At 44.6% G+C, this 22797-nt stretch overlaps 1 protein-coding gene across 2 annotated transcripts; it reads left to right on the forward strand.

The window, feature by feature from the left end:
- The first annotated feature begins 114 nt into the window (after positions 1-114).
- QTRT2 (queuine tRNA-ribosyltransferase accessory subunit 2) lies at positions 115-21645 on the forward strand. Of its 2 annotated transcripts, XM_074947355.1 has the most exons (9): positions 115-184; positions 2309-2538; positions 3436-3491; positions 5984-6060; positions 9305-9514; positions 11803-12002; positions 15081-15232; positions 18463-18580; positions 19743-21645. In XM_074947355.1, the coding sequence occupies exons 2-9, from the start codon at positions 2339-2341 to the stop codon at positions 19972-19974; spliced, it is 1245 nt and encodes a 414-aa protein (XP_074803456.1). In that variant the 5' UTR covers positions 115-184; positions 2309-2338; the 3' UTR covers positions 19975-21645. The 2 variants fall into 2 exon arrangements, with proteins under 2 accessions (XP_074803456.1, XP_074803467.1); XM_074947366.1 differs by lacking the exons at positions 115-184; positions 2309-2538; positions 3436-3491 and adding an exon at positions 5616-5634 and having other exon boundaries at positions 19743-21644.
- Positions 21646-22797: the final 1152 nt, after the last annotated feature.

Raw genomic sequence — 22797 nt, forward strand, 5'->3', positions numbered from 1 at the left:
AAGACCCAGAATGCACCGCGCCGGGAGGGTCGCTTCTCCATGGCAACGGCGCAGCCACCTTTACACCCCCCCCCCCCGTCCACGCGACAAGGATCTTGTGCGTCCCTCAGTAATGACGTGTCGCAGGCTGAGTAGACCCGGGAAGAGAGACGCTCATGCGAGGGAGGCGGCCGGCGCGAGCCAGGTAAAGGCGAGAGCGGGCGGCTGGGTCGGTGCCCCGGCGCCTCGAGGGGCTCTGGGGGGGCCCGGTGCCGCTCACGCGCGTTTGGCCCGGCCGCCCTCGGTCACCACGATCGGTGCGGCCGGGGCCAGTTAAGCCGAGCGGGGCTTCGACCCCCTCACCTCCCCGCGCGCCAGGTCCCAGCGCCCCAATCAGGGAGCCGGGCCCGGCCCGCGCGACAGCAACCGCCGCTGCGCGGTGAGCGCGGGACGGGCTCGCTCCGTCACTCCCCCTCCCCCGCTTCCAGGGCAGGGCCCGGCCTCCCCCGGGGCTGAGGTGAAAGAGCAGGAAGGTGGCGAAATGGCGCGGGGGACTCGGACCCCGGCGAGCAGAAGAACGTGGCAGGGCCTGCAGGAAACTCGGGCTGCTCCACCGGCAGCGTGGTCACCCCCACGCGTTCAAATATCCATTCCTGCGTGTGTCCCTCCCGCAGCCGGATCGCAGGAGACTGGCTTAAAAGTCACGAGCTCTAAATGTTGTCTGGAGACCTCTTCCCATCTGCCCTCTGAGTTGTGAACCTTCAGAGTTTCCATTTTCAAGCTCTTTTCTGGAGGGCTAGAAAGACTTCTTTAAATGAGAGTTGCTATTCTAAGGGATTCACATAACTCCAGTTTTTCAGGATTTATGATCAATATTGAATATTGGGGTACATCTCAAATTGTGATACATAAAAATCACAAGTTATCAACTCTGCCCACGTTATCCTATTCCTTTGTCTGTCAGTCATTTAATTTGCCTTTTTAAACCACAGCTATGCATTGAACAGAAGTTTTCCTTGAACTGTCCAGATTTTTTTTCCCTGGGTATTTACTATCGGGGCTCGTTCACCTGCACATCTACCAGTGTGATATAGGCCATCATGTGCCAGCAATGCCCCTCTGGCCAAACGGGACAGTCTCTACCCAAAAGAATAAATGGACACAAATCTGACATCAAGAATTATAACATTCGAAAACCAGTAGGAGAACACTTCAGTCTCCCGGGACACTCAGTGACAGACTTAAAAGTGGCAATGCTTCAACAAAAAAACTTCAAAACCAGACTCCAATGAGAAACCGCAGAACTGGAATTAATTTGCAAACTGGACACCATCAAATTAGGCCTGAATAAAGACTGGGAGTGGATGGGTCACTACAAAAACTAATTTTCCCCCTGCTGATACTCACACCTTCTTGTCAACTGTTTGAAATGGGCCACCTTGATTACATTGAACTCATTAGCACTACAAAAGTGATTTTTTTCCCTCCCTTCTCAATAATTGAGAATAGCCCATTTCCACCTTAATTGAATTGGCTCTTTAGCACTGACCCCCCACTTGGTAAGGCAACACTCATCTTTTCATATGCTGTGTATTTATACCTTTATTGTATTTTCCACTCCATGCATCTGATGAAGTGGGTTTTAGCCCACAAAAGCTTATGCCCAAATAAATTTGTTAGTCTCTAAGGTGCCACAGGGACTCCTTGTTGTTTTTACAGTTAACTTAGAATCCCGCGCGCGCCCCCCCCCCCAATGTTTGTGAATAGTTCAGATTATTATTCCCAATGTACATTACCTTGCATTTGTGGACACTGAATTTTATCTGCCATTGTACTATCTTGATTTATGTTCCTCATAATCTTCCTTAGTCCTGACTAATCTAAGTATTAAAAATAATAATTTGTATTGGCACCCAGAGGCCCTAGTAAAGACATGGGTCTCATTGCACTAAGTGCTGTACAAATACAGTGAGGGACGGTTCTTGTCCAGAAGAGTTTACCATCTATATAGACCAGGCAGGAAAAGGGTGGGAGAGGAAATGGCACCACTGGGAAATGAAGTGACTTACCCAAGGTGTCACAACAATAGAACTAAGAACGGATCAAGATCTCCTGAGTAAAAGTTCATACCATAATACCTGTCCTGTGAGCTACTTCTTCCCCCACTGGTACTAATGGATCTATTGCAGGTGTATTGGAATCCCAAGTAGCCTTAGAAACAATTAATTTACTTTTCCATTTCCCTCAATTACTAAGCTTTTACAGATACAAATATTAACCCAAAATCTTGATGGAGAAAGACCTACCTAAATAATCTCTTTCTTTAAAGGACGTGGACACTGCCTGCCAGTTAACCAGGATGAAGCTGAGTCTCTCCAAAGTGGTCAGTGGGTGTCGTCTTGGGACACTGACAAACCTTGGCAAGAATGGGGTTCAAACCATGGAGCTTCCAGGCTGCCTATTGTATACCAAAACAGGATCCCCACCACACCTCACCCACGACACACTGCAGGCAATTAAAGGGGTTCCTGCCATTGTACAACTCACGCTTTCAACTCTGTAAGTATCAAGCCTAGCTGGGACACCGCTTTTGTGTTCTCAGTTTCCCCAGTGGAAACAAGAAACAATACTTTCTTGCTTCACCAGAAGCATTTGAGACTTACCTCATTAAAGTTCGTCAGGACAATGAGATCATAGAGAAACAGCTATTCCACCTCAGACCACATGATGTGACAGCCCCAGCTAACGAGTATTGGCATTTTAGCTCAAGATGTAGCTGCTCATGATTTTTACCAGTGGAGGTCCCTGATTTAGTCACTGGTGTGTTGGCCAAGATGTTGACCATCACACTCTGCCTTATGGTTGGATTTCTTGGGGATGGATGGGTTGCTGCGCATTTATTGTAGGTGAGAGCTAAGAGCAGACATATGTAAGGGGAAGCCTTTTTTGAAGAGTGAACAGGATGGTGTAAATGGCCTTTTCCTGTTTCTTTATGACTTTTTGTAAAACTCTCTAATGAGCACTCTCATCTAATTCTAAAAGCTGTAGTCTTAGGCTGCATGTACTTGACAAAAACGGGACCTGTAACTCCCCACTTGTGCAGATCCACTGTGGTACTAATGGTGGAAGTTGTAGTGTAGATAGGGTTTATGCTTCTTTTCCATTATCTAGTCTAATCCAAATTTGGACAACACTTCACTAAAGAAGCCTGAGTCTTCTCTATATGACAGCTCCATCTTGCAGGTACAGGGGCAGCAAGATCTTGTGAGATTTGGTGTAGTGATGATGTCATTCCTCCATCTGACTCCATTCTGTGGCTGAAACTTCAGGGCTCTTTTTGGAAAGATTGGAGTGTGTCTTCTAATATACTGAGGAATTAGCTCATCCACAGTCCTCTCTGCAGGCTCATTCTCATTATTTTTTTTCTAATGTGTATTCTTTTATGTTTGGACACAGGGTAGAACTTCACGAGGTCTTGGAGGAATATAAAGAAGGAATTGGGAAATTTATAGGTAAAATTCTGTGTGTGTGTTTAGATGCAGTCTGATCCCATCTAATGCATCCTCTACACTTCCATGTTGTTTGGTGCAATGAATTAGGGCACAAGCCATCCAGCCCTAGAAACTTGAGTGCAAATCTGTTGTTGATCCCAAGTGAGTTGTGTGAGCAGCTCTTTTTTTTTTTTTCTATTCAAAGTGGATTTAATGCAGTTGTAAACTGTTACACTCACTACAGTAGAGACTGAAGTTCTCTTATTCACAGTTACAGCTTCTCCCACAACACCCCAGGAATGGGCTTCAGCATTCACTTGGAGGGACCTAACTCTGGGTTAAGAAGGGAGTTGAGTATCGCTGGCCTTTTCAGTCCTTGGCCTCTGTGCTGTGAGTGTTAATAAGTGCCATTTGTGATGATTTTTTTTGGTGATGTGAACACCTCTCCCCCTAGAAACAATACTAAGAACAACTTTCTTCACGTAGTCCCCAGATAGTAACAGCTTTCAGGTCCCTGCTGATCTGGGCTAGGTTATTTCCCCCACAAAATAAGATCAGTTTGATACAAAGCCCTCATTCAGCCTCGGCAGTGCAGAGCAGCACAGGACCCATCAGTCTCACTTAAAAAAGTGGTAGGCTCTCCTGATAGGTATTCCTGCCTCTAGAGCAGATCTGTTAACTGAAGGAACTGTTTTGGGTGGCTGTCTGGAGAAGGAACCATGTTACAGGCCTGCAGAAATCCCTGAAGGGCAAGCTTAAGGATGTGAACAAACTTATCTTGCCATCCTTTCGGACCAGTGGGGAGCTCATATTTACCTATCCCACCAAACTTCTCCTTGTTTTGCTCCCTTTGTTCTCTTCCTTTTTTTGCTTTGATCCATGGTGGCTGACTGGCTACAGGAATGCTCCTTTTGTTTCAGGAAGAAACACAAACAGGAGTTCAGACCAGTTGTGCCCTTCACCCCCCAGTAGCCAGGGAAAGAGAAGTAAGGGCTCCAGGGCCTTTCACCAGGGCACCACTTATCTACCTTAGACATACACTTCCTATGTTCCTCTTTCCCCACTGCATATCAGCCATCTAGCAGCACTGAACCAGGGTCAGTCATCCTCTGTGGTCCTCAGGACTCCTTAAAGGCGCTGTTTGTACATGAAACCTTAACTGTGGCGTTTCCTGGTTCTAGAATTCTTAACACTGAAACCTTTGAGTTCTCCTGATGTAATTTTTTTTATGGTATGTACACAAATTTGTCATGTTCCCTCTGTTGATTAGGGATATATATATGTGAGTAAAGGCCTGACTCTGCATTCCTTATGTATCCAAAACGCTTACTGGAGGGAGTTCTGAGTGCAGAGAGTGCCCAGTTAGGCTTTTGTGTGAATATATTAGTTATTGGGGATATTCAGTTCTATACAATATGGCAAAGACTTTTAAAACCATCTTGAGGATTTAGACACCTTTCATTAATTGTAGTGGAAGTTATGGTTGGAATTTTCAAAGGAGTCTAAGGACCTTAGGTGAAATTCACACCCCAGTGAATTTCAGTGGCATTAGGGTACCTAACTCTTTGGGCTCTTTTGAAAGTCACAACCTATGCATCAAATCCCCTAGATCAGCGGTTCTCAACCTTTTTCTTTCGGAGGCGCCCTCAGTATGCTATAAAAACTCCACGACCCATCTGTGCCACAATAACTGTTTTTTTGCATATAAAAGACAGGGGCTCTCGCGAGGCTACATTGCTCAGGCTTTGGCTTCAGCCCCGGGTGACAGGGCTCAGGGCCCTGGGCTTCAGCCCCATGCAGTAGGGCTCTGGCTTTCTGCCCTGGGCCCTAGCGAGTCTAACCCTGACCTTGCTTGTAGGACCCCCTGAAACCTGCTTGTGGCCCCCCAGGGGGCCCTGGACCCCTGGTTGAGAACCACTGCCCTAGATGGCTTTGAAAAATCTCTACCTGTATCTATTAAACAGAAACCTTTATTGCATTCATTGCATCTAGCTTGTTCTGTTACATGTGAAATGATCATAAATCTCTCATTGCTACAGCTCATTCTGCTATCTTGGTGTATATATTGCCCTTCCTTTAAACTCCAGGTCTGAGACTGGTTATGTCACCCAGCCTAGATGATGTCAAGTGTCAGATGTCCCCAGAGCATTCATTCAGCGGACAAGTGAGTCAGCTGTCATTGCGTCTGGTTTATTTTTGGCAGCAGTAGCATTAATCAAGTAAACAGTCCAAAGGCTACACATAGTTTGTGGCGTTATATAATGCTACTCCTGTGGTTTTCTTCTCCCCTCCCTGTAACTAAGCAGAGTGTGGACAGAGCTGTCCAACTGAATGTTTTGTTGCTATGGAGATCAAACAAGCCATGTCTGTCTCTGACAAAGATGTCAGGTGTGTGCATTTATTCCTGGGTTCCCTTTTTTGTAAATTCATAGCCATCTCTTAGCAAGTTGCCAACATAGCCATAGTGGTCTACAAGATTACAGCTGACATTTATTTTTCTGTTGTGCCTCCAGGTATGCCAGAGTCAGTGCTGTACTGCTCTCTCCATGACCCCGGTAGCCCCTGCCCACCTGGCTACAACAACAACAAGGTACCGTGAGTGTAAAAACTTATGAGAATCCAACGTAAAACTTATGTCTCCCAGATGCCAAAGAGTCAGTGTCCACATCTACCATTGTGTGCGCCCTGCTTAGCAGCTACAGAATGCCCTCTTTGGGGTTATAGGAAAGTGAACCAGTGTATGCTAGGATACAATGTCCAGATTTTCCCCACCATCTTCCAATGGGGTTTAAAGTGGAGGTATCGTCAGATAGAGGCACTTTTTTACACATCATAACTGCTCCTGAGTGCCCATGTCCTGTCTGCTGACTTTATAGGGCCACACAAATATGGATGAGCAGACTGGATTCATGTGCAGTTGATTATATGTCAGTTAAAAAAGTCGTGGCTTGTAAATTGAGCAAATTTTCTCTGGTGTTATTGGCAATAAACATGGAGCCGTAGGAGACCACATAATATTTTTAGTCTCACTTGTACAGCCGTACATTCAGGAGGACCACATGAAGGGAAACTTAGTGCTCGTGGAAGGTGCTGATATGAGCGCCCAAGAACAGGAAATGTTGTGTATATTCACAGATTATGTACAGCCGCAGTTCAGGCTCCTCTCGCACACTTTGCTCTGCCCTTACTGCTCACTGTCGTGCTTCAACCATAGGGAAGCCCCCTCTGAGGGGCCAGGGGAGGGAATTTAATCTTTATGAACCATTCAGTCTTGGAAGTATCTGGTGAATGTGTCAACAAAAGTGGGTAATTTTTTTTTTTTGTGGTGGTGATTTTTGTGAAGAGGACACCTGGGAACTGGGCTGAATCCCACCCAACTAATTTCACACAGGCTACAATGCTGTCAGATGGCAACAACTTTTTGTCGCTATTTGCTTAAGGCTGGATCCTGCTGTCATTGAAGTCAGTGGCAATTTTAACTTCAAAGGGAATAAGATCAGGCTGTTAGGGCCCAATACTGTAACTGGATCTGGACTGGCAGATGCTCACCCTGGTATGAAGTCTCTTTAAAGTTACTGTGACTTTGGTCACAAAGATCTGCTTTGCAGAATCAGTGTCCCAGGTTGGATTTGAACCTGGGCCATCTCATTCCCCGTGGTTTAGTTTTATTAAATAAAATAGCCATTCTGGTAAAAAACCAAAACAGTGTTTATATTTTCCACATCAGCTTGAGAAGTGAAACAAATCTGATTAATTTCACGTTGTGGGTCTTGTGGACTAACACAATGCTGTTTATTATGGGTTTCCAATGCAGCAGAAGAGTGAATTTTATATTTAAATACAGAAAAGCTGTTCAGTGAACAAAAAAAAGTAATAACAATTCATGAAAACGTGTGTTCATATTAGATTTTGTAAAATCCTCTTTTTTTTTAAATGTAGAGGCCTAAATTACAATGCCCCTCTGCCATGTACATTGGTCAAACTGGACAGTCTCTACGTAAAAGAATAAATGGACACAAATCAGATGTTAAGAATTATAACATTCATAAACCAGTCGGAGAACACTTCAATCTCTCTGGTCACGCAATCACAGACATGAGGGTTGCTATCTTAAAGCAAAAAAACTTCAAATCCAGACTCCAGCGAGAAACTGCTGAATTGGAATTCATTTGCAAATTGGATACTATTAATTTGGGCTTGAATAGAGACTGGGAGTGGCTAAGTCATTATGCAAGGTAGCCTATCTCCCCTTGTTTTTTTCCTACAACCCCCCCCCCCCCCCAAGACGTTCTGGTTAAACTTGGATTATTGCTGTGCACATTGTAAGATGAGCTATTGCCAGCAGGAGAGTGAGTTTGTGTGTGTGGTTTTTGGAGGGGGGTGTGTGTGTGTGGGGGGGGGGGGGTGGTGAGAAAACCTGGATTAGTGCTGGAAATGACCCACCTTGATTATCATGCGCATTATAAAGAGAGGTTTCAAAGAGGGATGGGCTATTACCAGCAGGAGAGTGAGTTTGTATGTGTGTCTGTGGGGGGGGGGGGCGGGGGGGAAGGGTGAGAAAACCTGGATTTGTGCTGGAAATGGCCCTCCTTGATGATCACTTTAGATAAGCTGTTACCAGCAGGACATTGGGGTGGGAGGAAGTTTTGTTTCATGGTCTCTGTGTGTATATAATGTCTTCTGCAGTTTCCACGATATGCTATGCATCCGATGAAGTGAGCTGTAGCTCACGAAAGCTCATGCTCAAATAAACTGGTTAGTCTCTAAGGTGCCACAAGTACTCCTTTTCTTTTTTCTTTTTACGAATACAGACTAACACGGCTGTTACTCTGAAACCTAAATTACTTGGGCGTCCATGAAAAATCTAAGATCACAAGTGTAGCAAGACCAATAACAACTCAGCTGGAGCAATTGCCAGGCAGCCCACACCACGTAATTACATTATCCACAGATAGAGGTGAAACACATTATGTCCATAGTGGTGATGGCTTCAATAACCCTTCCTGAGCTCTCTTGTTCAGGCCCATGCATGATGCTGAAGAAGGCTAGCACTTGAAGAGCAACGCCTTTGTTTGCTCAGAAGCCTGCATGCAAGAATTGCAATGTTGGGCCAATGCTTTATCTTCCTAATATAAAAAGCCTACATGGGATAGTATGAGAATAATGAAAATGGAAGATGAAGGCCTACGCACACAGACATACTAGGAAGAATGGGAAAAAAAGTGAGGTACCTTAATTTCAGGCCTCACATCTGACCACTTGGGAAATGGTGGAATTACCCTCAGGAGTGTGTGTATGTATAAGTTCACTGTTCAAAAACTTTTTTTTGTGTAGGCACTGCAAAATGACATGCAATTTGTTTTGCCATAGTTGGCAACTATTCATGGAGTAGAGCACAGGGTGGCAATCAGGAGATCTAGGTGTTTTCTTGCTCTGCAACTGATTTGTTGGATGGCTGTGGGGAAGTCACTTCAGCTCTCAAGCCTGTTTTCCCAACATCCTTGGGAGGTAGTTAGTGTTGCCATCCCCGTTGTAAAGATGGGGAAACTGAGGCATTCGATGACGCGACTTGCCAAGGGTCTCACAGGGAGTTAGTGTCAGAATCAGGAAGAGAACCCAGCACTCCTGATTCCCAGTTCCCTGCTCAAATCACTGGACCTTCATGCCTTATGCCAGAGGTGGCTGGTTTTCTGAGCTGTGTCCCTTTGAGAGCTTGTCCAGGGAATGTTATTGCAGTGGCAGGCATTTTACCAGGACCAATTGTTCCCCTGAAAGGTCTCTTAATCTCTTCAATTAACATCCATCCCTGTGTTCCCTTTGCTTGTGTTTGACAGACAGTGTCCATATGGGGATACGGAGGGCGAATGGAAATGACAGCTTCCAAGTTCATGAGCATGCAGCGTGCTCTCCAGCCAGATTGGTTTCAGTGCCTCTCTGACGGAGACACTATTTCTGGTGAAACCTCCAGAAAGCGGGCCAAGAAGTCTGTGGACCGGTCACTTTTCTTCCTGGATGAGTGCCTTCAGCTGCAGGAAAAATCACCGGTAAGGTCCAAATGTATCAGGGGCAGCAGCACTGCAGCTGCTTTTCTGTGTGTGCTGAGCCTTGTAAAGGTCCCAGCACGTGAGCAAAAGAACACCTAGTGCACACAGTGGGGTTAGACCTGAGTGATTTTAGGGCTGGAGTGGAGATGGAAGTCTTTAGTCTATCCCCAGATTAGACACAACATGGGCAGCAGCCTAGCAAACTTCTCTCATGCTGCCCTTGTGCTTCACCCTTGACCCAGACGGACTAACCTCTAGGAGCGAGGAAGAGTTCAGCCTCCATGGCTTTTAATTCCTTCTGTTTTCACAGAACACTGGTCTCCTATCCTTTAGAGTCACTTTGTATTCCTTGGTAGAGCAGGGGATAGGATTTTCTCCTTGTTCAGAAATCAGAGATCCCACCTACCCTGCCTTTCCATTTTATTTTTTCCAGCTTTAACTCTGTCGAGCCCTGTGTTGCCACCACAGTCCACCTAGCTGAGGGGAACTGAATAGGACTCATCAGTACCACTCCTTAGCCTTTCCAGTGGGTTTGAGAGACTTCCCCTGTTCCTAGTGTTGGGGGACATGCCTGTACCTGGACTAGCAAGGAAACCAGGGGCCTAGCCTGGGGCTGCCAGGAACTGATGCTAGAAATCCCTTGAAAGACCACGGGACATGCATAGTGGTGGGTGACAGCCATGGTAGCAGCAAGGCATTGGGGCAGGATCTCCCTAATGTGTTCTGCATTGATACTTGGCATTTCTGTAGTGCCTTTGCCTAAGAAACCCAAGGCAGGTTGCCAAAGGTGGGTTAGTTGTATTATCTCTTTATGGGAGATGGGGATAATGAGACCCAGAGATGAAATGAGTTGCTGGCAGCATCAGAAACAGAACCTTCATATTCTCCTGTTCTAAACCCTAGACTACACTATGATGGGTTGGGTCACAGAGACCCCCTTGGGACTGTCACCTGATGTGCTGAGACTACCTCTGAGCCCGTTTTTCCCTGCCAGCTTGGGACTTCAAAAACCCTGCCTTGTTGAGCCAGACACGTTAGCCTGCTGCAAACACAGACCCAGGTCTAAACAATGTCCCCCAAAGCTGCAGGCTTAACTGAAAACAATTCAAGAAGTGCTCCTGTCTCTAGCACCCAGATACCCAGTTCCCAATGGGATCCAAACCCCAAATAAATCCGTTTTACTTTGTATAAAGCTTATATAGGGTAAACTCATAAATTGTCCGCCCTCTGTAACACTGATAGAGAGAGATGCACAGCTGTTTACTCCACCAGGTATTAATTACTTACTCTGGGTTAATTAATAAGCAAAAAGTGATTTTATTAAGTATAAAAAGTAGGATTTAAGTGGTTCCAAGTAATAACAGACAGAACAAAGCAAGTCACCAAGTAAAATAAAGCAAAACATGCAAGTCTAAGTATAATACATTTAAGAAACTGATTACAGATGAAATCTCACCCTCAGAGATGTTCTAGTAAGCTTCTTTCACAGACTAGACTCCTTCCTAGTCTGGGCCCAATCCTTTCCCCTGGTACAATCCTTGTTAGCTCCAGCTCAGGTGGTAACTAGGGGATTTCTCATGACTGGAACCCCTTTGTTCTGTTCCACCCCTTTATATACCTTTGGCACAAGGCGGGAATCTTTTGTGTCTCTGGGTCCCCACACCTCCTAAATAGAAAAGCCACCAGGTTTAAGATGGATTCCAGTACCAGGTGACATGGTCACATGTCCTGGGAGACCCAAACCTTCATTCTTTCTGGCCTGACTCACAGGAAGGCTTGCAAGTAAGCAGAGCCATTTACAACCAATTGTCCTAGTTGATAGGAGCCATCAAGATTCCAAACCACCATTAATGGCCCACACGTTGCATAATTACAGTAGGACCTCAGAGTTATATTTCATATTTCTAGTTTCACATACAAGAATGATACATTTATATAAACTGGATGACCACATTCAGTATATTATAAGCTTTGTAATGATACCTTACAAGTGACCTTTTGCATGAAGCATATTCCAGTTACATTATATTCACAATCATTAGCATATTTTCATAGAATCATATAGAGTGTAACGTCACATACACTACATCCTAACTGGTCCTAATTGATACATCTGAGGAAGGTTCAACTACCACTGAACCCAACGGTGCCCGGGAAGCAAATGTAGAGTGCCAAGAGTCCAGACTCTGGGCCAACCCACCAACTCCTGGGTGGTGGTAGGCTTTCCTGAAACAGATTTGTTTGGTGAAGTGCACTTCTTTTAAATTTGAAACTTTCACCTGGCCCAGGAGCTGCAGGACAGTGTGATAGTTGGAGTGATCGAAGGTGGAGACATGTTGGAGGAGAGACTCAGGTCAGCTAGAGAGACTGCTAAGCGACCTGTAGGTGGTTTCCTGCTGGATGGTTTTCAGGGACAAGCCATGGCCAAGGAGACCAAGCTGAAACTGATGGCTTCTGTCACAGCGGAGCTGCCGGAGGATAAACCAAGGTCAGATTTAATGGGGGAGAGATCAAAATCCATGTGTTCTACTGTAGGTAATTACCACAGGCTGCTTCTGGCTAGTGTCCAGGAAATCCATTTATTCTTGAAGATTCTTGAGTGAGCCAAATGCTGAGTCCTTTGCTATATAAGTGCTGACTTTGATGGCCCCAATTTTACGTGTAAGGAATAGTTGGTGAGAAATGTGGAACAGCCTACAGTATGGATATGATCTCTTTCTTTGGGGAGGATTCAGGGTTTGGGTTCAAACCTATTTCTAGACAGAATCATGGGTGGGATTAGTATGAGCCCTTCACCTTTGGCCTCCATGGATCATGACTAACTTGGAATATAGTTAAAAACAGTTTCAGTCATTGCAATCTGGAGTGAATGTTTATCCACCTAGCAAAAACTCCTACCTGGTTTGCTGTAGCTGTCTCCTCTCAGAAGACTGGAATATTGGGGGGCTGTAGATTTGGAGTGAGAGGCATTGGCAGATGAGGATGGGGAATGCTTGTATGTTGCCTGCATGAGCTGTGCCTGGCTCCAGCCGTTAGATTACCCTGAATCTTATAAATGATAAACATTTCTGGGAATCTTGAATGAGTGTCTATAAACATGCCAGAGGCTCCAGAAAACACAATCCAGTGCATGCCAAGAGTGCCAAGACAGTGCAGTTGGAGTCTTTTGGGAGGAAGGGGTAAAAACAGATGCCTCATTTATACTCTTCTGTGGCTCTTATGGAGCTCATGTTTCAACTCAATGAATGCTGTCTTTTCCAGTGTCTTATGAGGAGAATGATTCACATTCTGCTAACTCCTGTAGCTGAGCTTCCCTCTGAGCACCCCTTTGTCCTGACCACCTTCTAAGACTTGTACCCTCAATTTATGGTGATCAAAGGGAAGGGCAATGCAGGAGCATGGTTCTAGCCTTGCAGTTATCTTTTGCTCAGAGGTACTTTGAGTTTGGAGCTCTCCATAGCTCATGTTGCTGCCATCCAAGCTACCTTAAATAGGTTCCCCAATGAGCTGTAAAGTCTTATCAGTCCAGCTAACCTAAGTGACTGTACAAGTGCATCCACCTCATCTATCAAATAGTTTACTTCTCTGTTTCAGATAAGTGATCATAACCGCTCTTTATAAGAGTAAAGGTGGGGGTCCTGTGGGTCCCGTGTGATACTTACACCCCACTTTCTTACATTTAGTTGTAGAAGCTATTTTACACACACGCACGCATGCACGTATGCGTGCCCATATTAAAAATGTGTTGTGTAGTTGGTGAAGAACAGCTGTTGTGTCCCACTCCAAAGATGGCTGCCTTTCTATGGTAAAGGAGTATAGCCTATGTACATGGTCTCTAAAGCCCTTTGGGATCTTTTAGGATGAAAGATGCTACCTAAACCTATTGCTTAGAAGGTTTTGTCTTCTCATTTTAACCAGAGCATTCTTAGAAATCTCAGCATCTGTAAGAAAGGTTATACCCTTGCCCTCTGTGAGAAACATTGCAGTCAGGGGCTCGATCACATGTATAATAAGTACTGATTGTTTAACTATTAAATTGCATTTTCTTCCTATCTGGAGCAGGGAATGTAACAAAATCATCTTGTAAACTTTTCCCATCCATGTTCTGTGCTCACACAGGGTCTTATGTAATAATGGTCAGAAAAATGACTAAAAATGGCACCTTATTACTGCACTTCTCAGTCTCTGTGCATTTTCCTAGTGATCTGTTTAGTTCATTGCCGTACATTAGCTTTTACTGTTGTCAGCACAGCCAGTGCACCTGGGGGAAAGCACGACTATTATATTCTGTTCTGCCTCACCCATGCTCGACAAAGCTGCCAGCTAAATTAGGACAGGAGCAGTATCTGTGTTACCACTGATGGCGTAAGAGACAGGAAGAGCCCAGCTGGATTGCCAAGTCCCGGAGGAGTTGATAGTGCTGGCTGTTGGGGGAAATTGTCTCTTAGGAAAATCAGCTGAAAGGAAATCCCCCTGTATGAACTGGGCACATTAGAGCTGGACATGGGGAGGGGAGGACAACTGAGCCCTCCCACAGTGACTTTTCTCATTAGTGCCTCCTCATGCAGACAGATCCCAAACACTTTATAAAGTAAATATGTGCTTCCCAAAAGGGGAATGCCTCCCCACTGCTGAGACGTATCATCCCCTAATACCCTTTGCACCTGTTGGAATCTACTCCCAGAGCCTTCCAAATACCTTCTACTGAGGATCAGCTGCAGATTATCTCCCATGCACCGTGATGGGACAGCAGGGTGAAATAAATATGAATTCCTTTCTTTGCTCTGAGCACCCAGTTCTGTAAACACGAATAACATTACTCCCATGAGTAGTCCCACTGCCTTAAGGAGGACTACACACAAGTAATATCACTCACGTTACCTATATGTTTGTGGGTTCTGGTTTTGGGGTGGATTTGTGACTTTGTTGCTGGATTTCAAAAGGACCATCCAACACATGGAATGGTACTTTGCTAGTTAGGAGCCTAATGTATTAAATAAATCCCCATACTTGGTAAACATTTGCTACCCCGGGCATAGAATGTGCAACAAAGTATCTGACCCAGAGCGTAAGGTATGAGATGGCTCGTGAGATAGAAGCAATGTACATGGGTGTTGAGGAAGCCAAATCACTTTAAACACAATTGATAAGGTTTTGACATTATCCTTGAGTTAATGTGTGGCTGGTATAATCTTCTAAACAAAGGCAGAACAGCGGGCGCTGTATACCAGACAGATGGAACGTGGGAGAAGGATGGTCTCATGCTAGGCGATAGACCATGTGTCAACTTTCACCCTGTTTAATGACAGCAGGGCTCACATGTTAACTGTTTTCACTGGCTGAAACACATTCCAGTGAATTCCACTCTTGGGGTTTCTTATGCCTTTCCTGAAGCATCTGGTGCTGGTCACTGTGAGGGGCAAGATGCTGGACTGCTTGACTCTCAGGTCTAATCCATTAAGGCAATTCCTATGTACCTATGTCCTCTCCTTGGAGAGAGACTGCAATGACCCAGTAAGTTCCATTCAGTACACTTTAGACCTATATTGTTGTATCTCTGTCTTAGACTCATTCATGGTATTGGCAAGCCGGATGAGGTACTGGAGTGCATCGAAAGAGGAGTGGACGTGTTTGAGAGCTTTTTTCCCTACCAGGTGACAGAGCGGGGCTGTGCCCTATCCTTCAGCTACGATTACAATCCTGACCCTGAAGCTGCAGGTAGATTTTCATGATAACCTTGCCATTGTGGTTGTAAGCTGATGTAACAGTGGTATCATGCCCAATATAGTTCATGCTCCACAGTCATCTTCCATGTGCCTCATTTGTCACAGGAAAAAGTATTGTAACCACTGGAGTCAGAGAAGAACAGCTGAGTCCTGCTCCTTCCAGGGGAGAAGTTGCTTTGGGTAGTGCTTGGGATGAAGTTAAGCAAAGAGAACTTGAGACCTTAATTTAGGACCTGGGTTATCCAAATCCAATTAACCAAAACATAGTTATACATCCTCTGAGGTTCATTGAACAGAAGCCTTTGTATGCCTGATCCTGTCATATGTTGAGTCCCCTCATCTCCCTTTGGGCCTGCGCCCATTGGAGTCTATGGTAGAATTGTCCTTCCTTTCAGCAGGACAGGATTGGGCCTATACATTTCAATGGGATTTGAAGGCACCTGGCAGTGTCAAATTCAGTGTGTAATGTAGCTCCTCTCTCCCTCTCCAGCTGGGCAGTGTTGGGGATGCCAGTCTTCTTGGGCAGTTTTTTTTCCCTGCCTTCACCCAGTTTGCTCCCTTGATTAATATAGATGCTTCCAAAATAATGCAGATTAGTCAAATCCCCATGACCGAAGGTATCTGCTTAAATGAATAAGTAAAGGGTTGGTATTACACATGGTCCCACCAAATGTCTGAGCAGTGCAGAGAGACTGTCGTGCTTCCTATACATAAGTGTTTTAATACAAAAAGGTATCTAACAGTTCTCTTAATGGCTGGAATCTAGTTTTGTTTTTCATGCCTGGGTAATTCAAACCAGCTGAATAGACTTGCAGCACATTTGTTGTCTCATTGTTTCCTTGTGCTCCCTCCTCCATCCATCTGCATCCTTGTGTCTCATGTCTTATACTTCGGTTGTAAGTTCTTTGGGCGCAGGGACCACCTTTTTCTTTCTGTGTTTGTTCAGTGCCTAGCACAATGGGGTCCTGGTCTGTGACTGGGCCTCGTTGGCATTATCACAATACAAATAATATATCATAGTAATAATTTCCCAGAAACATCCCCTCTGACTTGAGAGCAAGCCAGAGAAATTTCAGATGCCAAGGTAATGATTTGTGAAAGATATGTGCTGCTGAAAATTCCGGTCTGGAATCTTCACCCATAACTGCATTATCACTGCCACCACAGTCCAGACTTTCTGACTTAAATTGTTCGCCCTCCCCCCGAAAAAATAATCAAACTCAGCAACTTCAAATAAAGCGAATTGGATGCACATGAATCCCTTGTCAACTCCAGCAGAATCTAAATCTAAACTGTGGTATGTAAGCTGTTTAAATCAGTCTCTGTACCAGAAGATTGGTGGATAGCTAATGTAATGCTGATTTTTAAAAAAGGCTCCAGAGGCGATCTTGGCAATTAAGCCTATCTTCAGTTCCAGGCAAATTGATTGAAACTATAGTAAATTATGGTAAAGAACAGAGTTATCAGACACACAGATGAGCACGATATGTTGGGGAAGAATCAATAACTGTGTTTGTAAAGGGAAATCATGCCTCACCAATCTATTAGAATTCTTTGAGGGGGTCAACACAAGTGGACAAAGGTGATCTAGTAATATAGTATACTTGGACATTCTGAAAGCCTTTCACAAGGTTCCTCCCCAAAAGTTACTAAGCAAAGTAAGAGGTCATGGGATAAGAAGGAAGGTGTCTCGTGGATCAGTAATTGGTTAAAAAACAGGAAACAAAGGGTAGGAATAAATGGGCAACTTTCACAATGGAGAGAGATAAATAGCAGGGTCCCCCAAGAATCTGTATTAGGACCAGTGCTGTTCAAGATATTAATGATTTGTCTGGGAAAGGGGGTGAATTTTGCAGACAGTACAAAATTACTCAAGATAGGTAAGTCAAAAGTGAACTGCAAAGAGTTACAAAGTGATCTCGCAAAACTGGGTGACTGGGCAGCAAAATAGCAGGTGAAATTCATTGCTGATAAGTGCAAAGTAATGTATGTTGGAAAACATAGTCCCAACTATACATACAAAATTATGGGGTGTAAATTAGCTGTTTCTATTCAAGAAAGAGATCTTGGAGTCATTGTGATACTTTTCTGAAAATATCTATTCAGTGTGCAGCGGCAGTCCAAAAAGCTAACCAAATTTTAGGAACCATTAGGAAAGGGACAGATGATAAGACAGAAAAGATCATAATGCTGCTAAGTAAATCCATGGTACTCCCACACCTTGAATACTGTGTTGAGTTCTGGTCATTCCATCTCAAAAAAGATATATTAGAATTGTAGAAATCACAGAAAAGGGCAACAAAATTGATGAGGGGTGTGGAACAGCTTCCATATGAGGAGAAGTTAAAAAGCCTGGTACTGGTCAGCTTAGAAGAGAGACAACTGAGGGGGATATGATAGAGGTCTATCAAGTCATAAATGGTGTGGAGAAAGTGAATCGGGAAGTGTTATTTACCACTTCACATAACACAATAACCAAGAGGCACCCAATGAAATTAATAGGCATAGGGTTTAAAACAAGAAAAAGGAAGTACTTCTTGATACTACACACAGTCAACCTGTGGAACTCATCACCATGGGATGTTGTGAAAGCCGAAAGTATAACTGGATTCAAAAAAGAATTAGATAATTACCTGGCGGATGGGTCCATCAATGACTATTAGCCAAGATGGTCGGGGACACAACCTCATGTTCTCTAAACCTCTGACTGCCAAAAGCAGGGATTGAACAACAGCGGAGGGATCACTCAATAAATTGCCCTGTTCTGTTCGTTCCCACTGAAGCATAGCACTGGCCACTGTCGGAAGACAGGATACTGGGCTAGATGGGTCATTGGTCTGATCCAGTATGGCCGTTCTTATGTTACGTAAAATAGATCAATAATCCAGGTGATCAAACACTGTACAAAATGCAATTTAGACTACAAGGATTTTTAATGACTTTAATAAAAGGAATTAAACTCAAATCAGCAAAAAACTATGCAGCTATTTCAGTTCTGAATTTTTATCAGATTAGCTGAGTCCCTCCCACCTCACTCTTCTAGTCTGAGTTTGATCACTTAAAATTTATTTGGCTTGACTGTTGTATGATTATTAAAGGGGGACAATGGAGATGGAAGTTCAGTCTGTGACAAGGGGCAGCTGAGATGCCTCTTGTCAGAATATTTTTCACCTTTACTTGTCCTCTTCTGCCTATTGATGAAATGATATTGTTTTGTTACAGTCATTAAGCAAAATGGGATCCAGGATGCAGGAAAAAATGGCACTGAAAAAGACATAAATGAAACCTCAAAAGCTGACCCAGAAATAACTTCATTCGAGATATTTTTGAAGGAGAAAAGGTAAATGGGTTTGTGCGTGGTGGCTTTTAAATAGTGTCTGTAGCCTTCCCACTTTGAGCTGTGATTTCATCCTCCATACACGGTCATACCTGGACAGTCATTGGACGGGGAATATCCATTGAACGGTTAGGGTGCTGCAGGAAATGTTGATCACTGAATGGGTGGCCCTCTTCCCTCTGAGTTGGTATTGGACAAATGCCCCAGATTGATATTGGGGGGAAATGCACTGCTGAATGTGTCATCTTTCAAATGACTTAAAACCAAGTTTCTGGCCATTTAGTTACTAAAAATCCTATGGCAATGTTCACAGTATGTTGTGGCCAACTTGAGACTCATTGGAGGGTGCTGAGCCACCACCCATTGAAAACCAGGACCTTTTAATGTGTCTCAGGTTGGGCACCAAAAATGGAGGCACCCACACTTCTGAACATTTTGGCCTATATTCCTTCTCTCCCTCCCTCCATCCGCCATAATTTCAGTTCTGTTACCACTACACAAATGGTGAACGTAGCGATGATCTAATCTACCATCCCAGAGAATCCTGCGTTTCAGAGGCGGATGAAAAGATCCCCCATGTGGAAAATGATTAAAATATCACCAGTGTGGCACCCTCAGAAGACCCTCAGTTGCAACCATTATTCTGTTCAGCTAGGGCCTGAATCAAAAACCCTGAAAGACTCCCATTGATGTCAGTGGGCTTTGGGTCAGGCCCTTAACATTTGCTCTCACATTATATCCGTGAATGAAACTGTCTGTTTCCCCTGTTCCCTGTCAGTTCATTTTAGTGTGTTGTGATGCAGCAGGGGTGTGACTTTAAAAGCAGTAATTTGTTGATTTGATAATCTAGTACAGTAATGCAAGCAAAGCTGTTATGACTTATTTCATGTGTGGATGTAATATCACCGCTCACATAGCCTGTCGACTGGCATTAAAACAATCCTTTACTGCACTCAGTTCATGAGCCTGTATGTAGTGCTCTTTGCAATGCAGTTAGTGTCAGTCAGGGGTGGAGTCTGATGTGGTCTCCTAAGAGCTGGACTGAAACCCACAAACCTTTTGACGCAAGCCACCAAACAGCTGCTATGTGGTAACTATGGGTGCTCCCTACTACTTGCAATTACATTTTTTTCCCATTGCCCTTTTACCCCCTCTACCTTCTTAGGTACCGGGATGATTTTGGTCCCTTGGTGCACGGCTGCACCTGTTACTGCTGTCAGAACCATAGTCGAGCCTACGTCCATCACCTCCTCGTGACCAATGAGCTGTTGGCTGGCGTCCTGCTCATGATGCATAACTTTCAGCACTACTTCAGCTTCTTCCACTCCATCCGAGATGCACTGAGAGATGACAGGCTGGATCAGCTGAAGAAGCTCATCTTCAGGCAGGCACTCTGAGATCCAGGAAATGCATAGCCAGGCCAGTGAGTGTAGGGGAGAAGGGGTGAGAGAGAAGTGGGGAAGGCTCCAGGTTGTGTCACTTCCCACTGGGATCAGGCTGGAGTGCCTGCAGTGCATTCCGGATTTGTGAGGCTAAATGACAGGAAAGGAGGATTTTCCCCCTCACACCAGTTAAGTGGAAGAGTTGAGAGGGAGACTAGCTGGAAAAGACTCTCTAGAGTCTTGCAGGACCAGTGCAACTACCTTTGTATTCAGTGATCAAAAAGCATTTCCGGAGGCAACAGAACTCTCAGGCTTGGGGTGGGGAGAAAAAGAGACAGATGCATTATGGGAGACTCCCAGCTGCCATTTTGGGCTGTTGCTTCAACCTCAGTGAATGTAACAGATGAATGTCAGTCTAGTTAGGATTTGTATCTCTTTAAAGAAATCCTTGTGGGGGACAAGGGAAGGGAGAGTCTTCACGTATTTGCTTGGAGTGAGGTTCGGCCTCATCCTAACGCCTCTCTTAAGGCCACAGCCAACATTCCTCCTACTGATGTTGATTGCATGGGAGGCTTTCAAAGCTGTTCAATGCCAACCCCTCTTCGTCCTCTCCTCCGTGCTGCCTCACAGTTCCAGGGAGAGAGGGATAGCATATAGCTATCTCCCATGTCGCAATTCAGAGCACTTGCCACTAAGCCAGCTCACCAATCCCCCTTGGTAGCCTGGGACCCTCTAACCGAGGTCTGGCCTTGCATACTACTGCAGAGCGTCAGCCACAGGGCTGGTTCCCATCCATGGCTCTTTGGGCATTTGATCTATAGTCTTTCTGGCTATATATTCTGCTACAGGGTTTTTTGACTCTGCCATTCTGCCTTTATGAGCTAGAATCTCACTCCCATACTGGCACGTGGGTGGCACTGAACATGCCACAGTCATGTCAGCTATATTTAGCTGCTGAGATCCTAGTGGATTACACAAATGCTGATGTGAGATGAAGCCACATAAATGATCGAGAACCCCACAGGACAAGGCATTGTTTTAAAACCATATGACTCCTTTTTTAATATTAATTTGCTCTGTTATATTCCTCTTACTAGGTTTTTTATGTCCCTTATACTGGAATCATTGATGTATTTATCTCATTTTATGAAAACATCAATAAAACTATTTTTCACTCTCTCTGAATTGCTTCCTAGTCTGACCAACCAAACACAGGCCAAACAGTTTCCCTGTATTAATTCCTGCTTCGTTCTTACGGCCTTAAAACCTACATGGAAGCTGCAGCTACACCTGTTTCTCTTTAAGAAAAGCTGCTCAGTATCACAGGGAAATTTTCAATTCTGTCTTCTGTCAACCCCACAAATACTACTACCTTCCCATGGCCTGATTTTATTAGGGCATTATGGATTTACATTCTTTTTTACACCATGTTATGTGCCAGCCTTTAACTTCCTTTCCTGACTCTCTTGAGCTGTTGGCACATGCCATCATAGTGACAGGTTGTTTAGCTGCGGTTTTTTGATTTGGCAGTAGAGATGGATTCATTGATTATTTTTCTTTTTCACCAATTGGGAACTAGGATCAAAACCAAAGCTAACATGAATGTTTACATACGCCAGTTTAGGGCTAGATTCTGAATGCCCCTGCATGGATATGTAAAGTGGAAGAGAGATCGCATGCTTCACACATTGTGAACCCAGAATTCCTGTGGTTGTGCTCCCTGAATACAATGTGCAGGTCAAAACAAACCCCAAAGGGGGTTGTGTGGGGTAGGGGCTACAGCACTGACTCTTCATACCACCTGATGCTCCCAGAAAAGGAGTGTGCATGCATCATCTCAAAAACGTGTGAGAATTGCACCATCCACACCTATCAAAGGCATTCTGCCTGAAAATTCCCTAAGCAGAATGCCTGTGGGAACTGCTTCTGCTGTGGAGTACCTCCACACCCATCCCCAATACCTGGCCTTAGATGTCTTAATTTGGTATGAATTATCATACTGGAACAGAGCAGTGGTCTCGATTGCATCCTGTAACAATGGCCAATCTGAAATGCCACTGAGAAAACCCAGACCATAGACCAGGTTGTGCTATACATGGGGTTAGTTGAGGGTGTTCAGTGACTCTGAAAAGAGTAAGCAGCTCTTTTCTTAATAACCTACCAACTTCTCAGATCTGCTTCCAATCAGATACCTAGTTTCATTTGGAGCCTATAATACCTTTCTCACTATAAGGCAATTTCCCCTCCCTATCTGTTTAGTTACTGAGAAGCAAAAACTAAAAGGGATGGGAGTGGAGTGCTACCCTGGTACAGAACGCCATTTCTGGAAGCTTTCTTCGGTGGCTTGCTCCCCAAAACTACTGGAGGCAAGGGGTGGAAGTGAGTGGGTGAGGCACAGAAGTATAATGTTCTGCAATATCATCATCTCAGCTGCCCTGTTTAGCTCTGAGCAGCAGCTGTAGAATGTTGTTCTATGCACCATATGTGGTGGGGATAATTCACAGGGCCATGTGATAAATTATATTTACCACGCTTCTCTGACCACTCTGCCTGCACTCTGCTCACTATTTCATTGCTGCCAGGGCTGGTTTAGCATTCCATCCTCTCAGCAGTTTCAAAGATCTGCTTGTTTTATAAATTCAGATCAGTCTGCCACAAAAAATATTTCCTCCTTTCCCCCAGATGTTTGATTTCTCTCTCCCCTCCCGTAAATTATCCAGTCCTAATACCCATTACAGGCCATGTTCACTCCTGCATCAATGGCAGGTTTAAGGGCAGATATCTTGTGACCCTGCAGGATTACAGAAGTTGTACCCCACTAGAAATGGGGGGTTCCCA

Source organism: Natator depressus, chromosome 1 (genome assembly GCF_965152275.1).
Source record: "Natator depressus isolate rNatDep1 chromosome 1, rNatDep2.hap1, whole genome shotgun sequence".
NCBI classification, from domain to species: Eukaryota; Metazoa; Chordata; order Testudines; family Cheloniidae; genus Natator; species Natator depressus.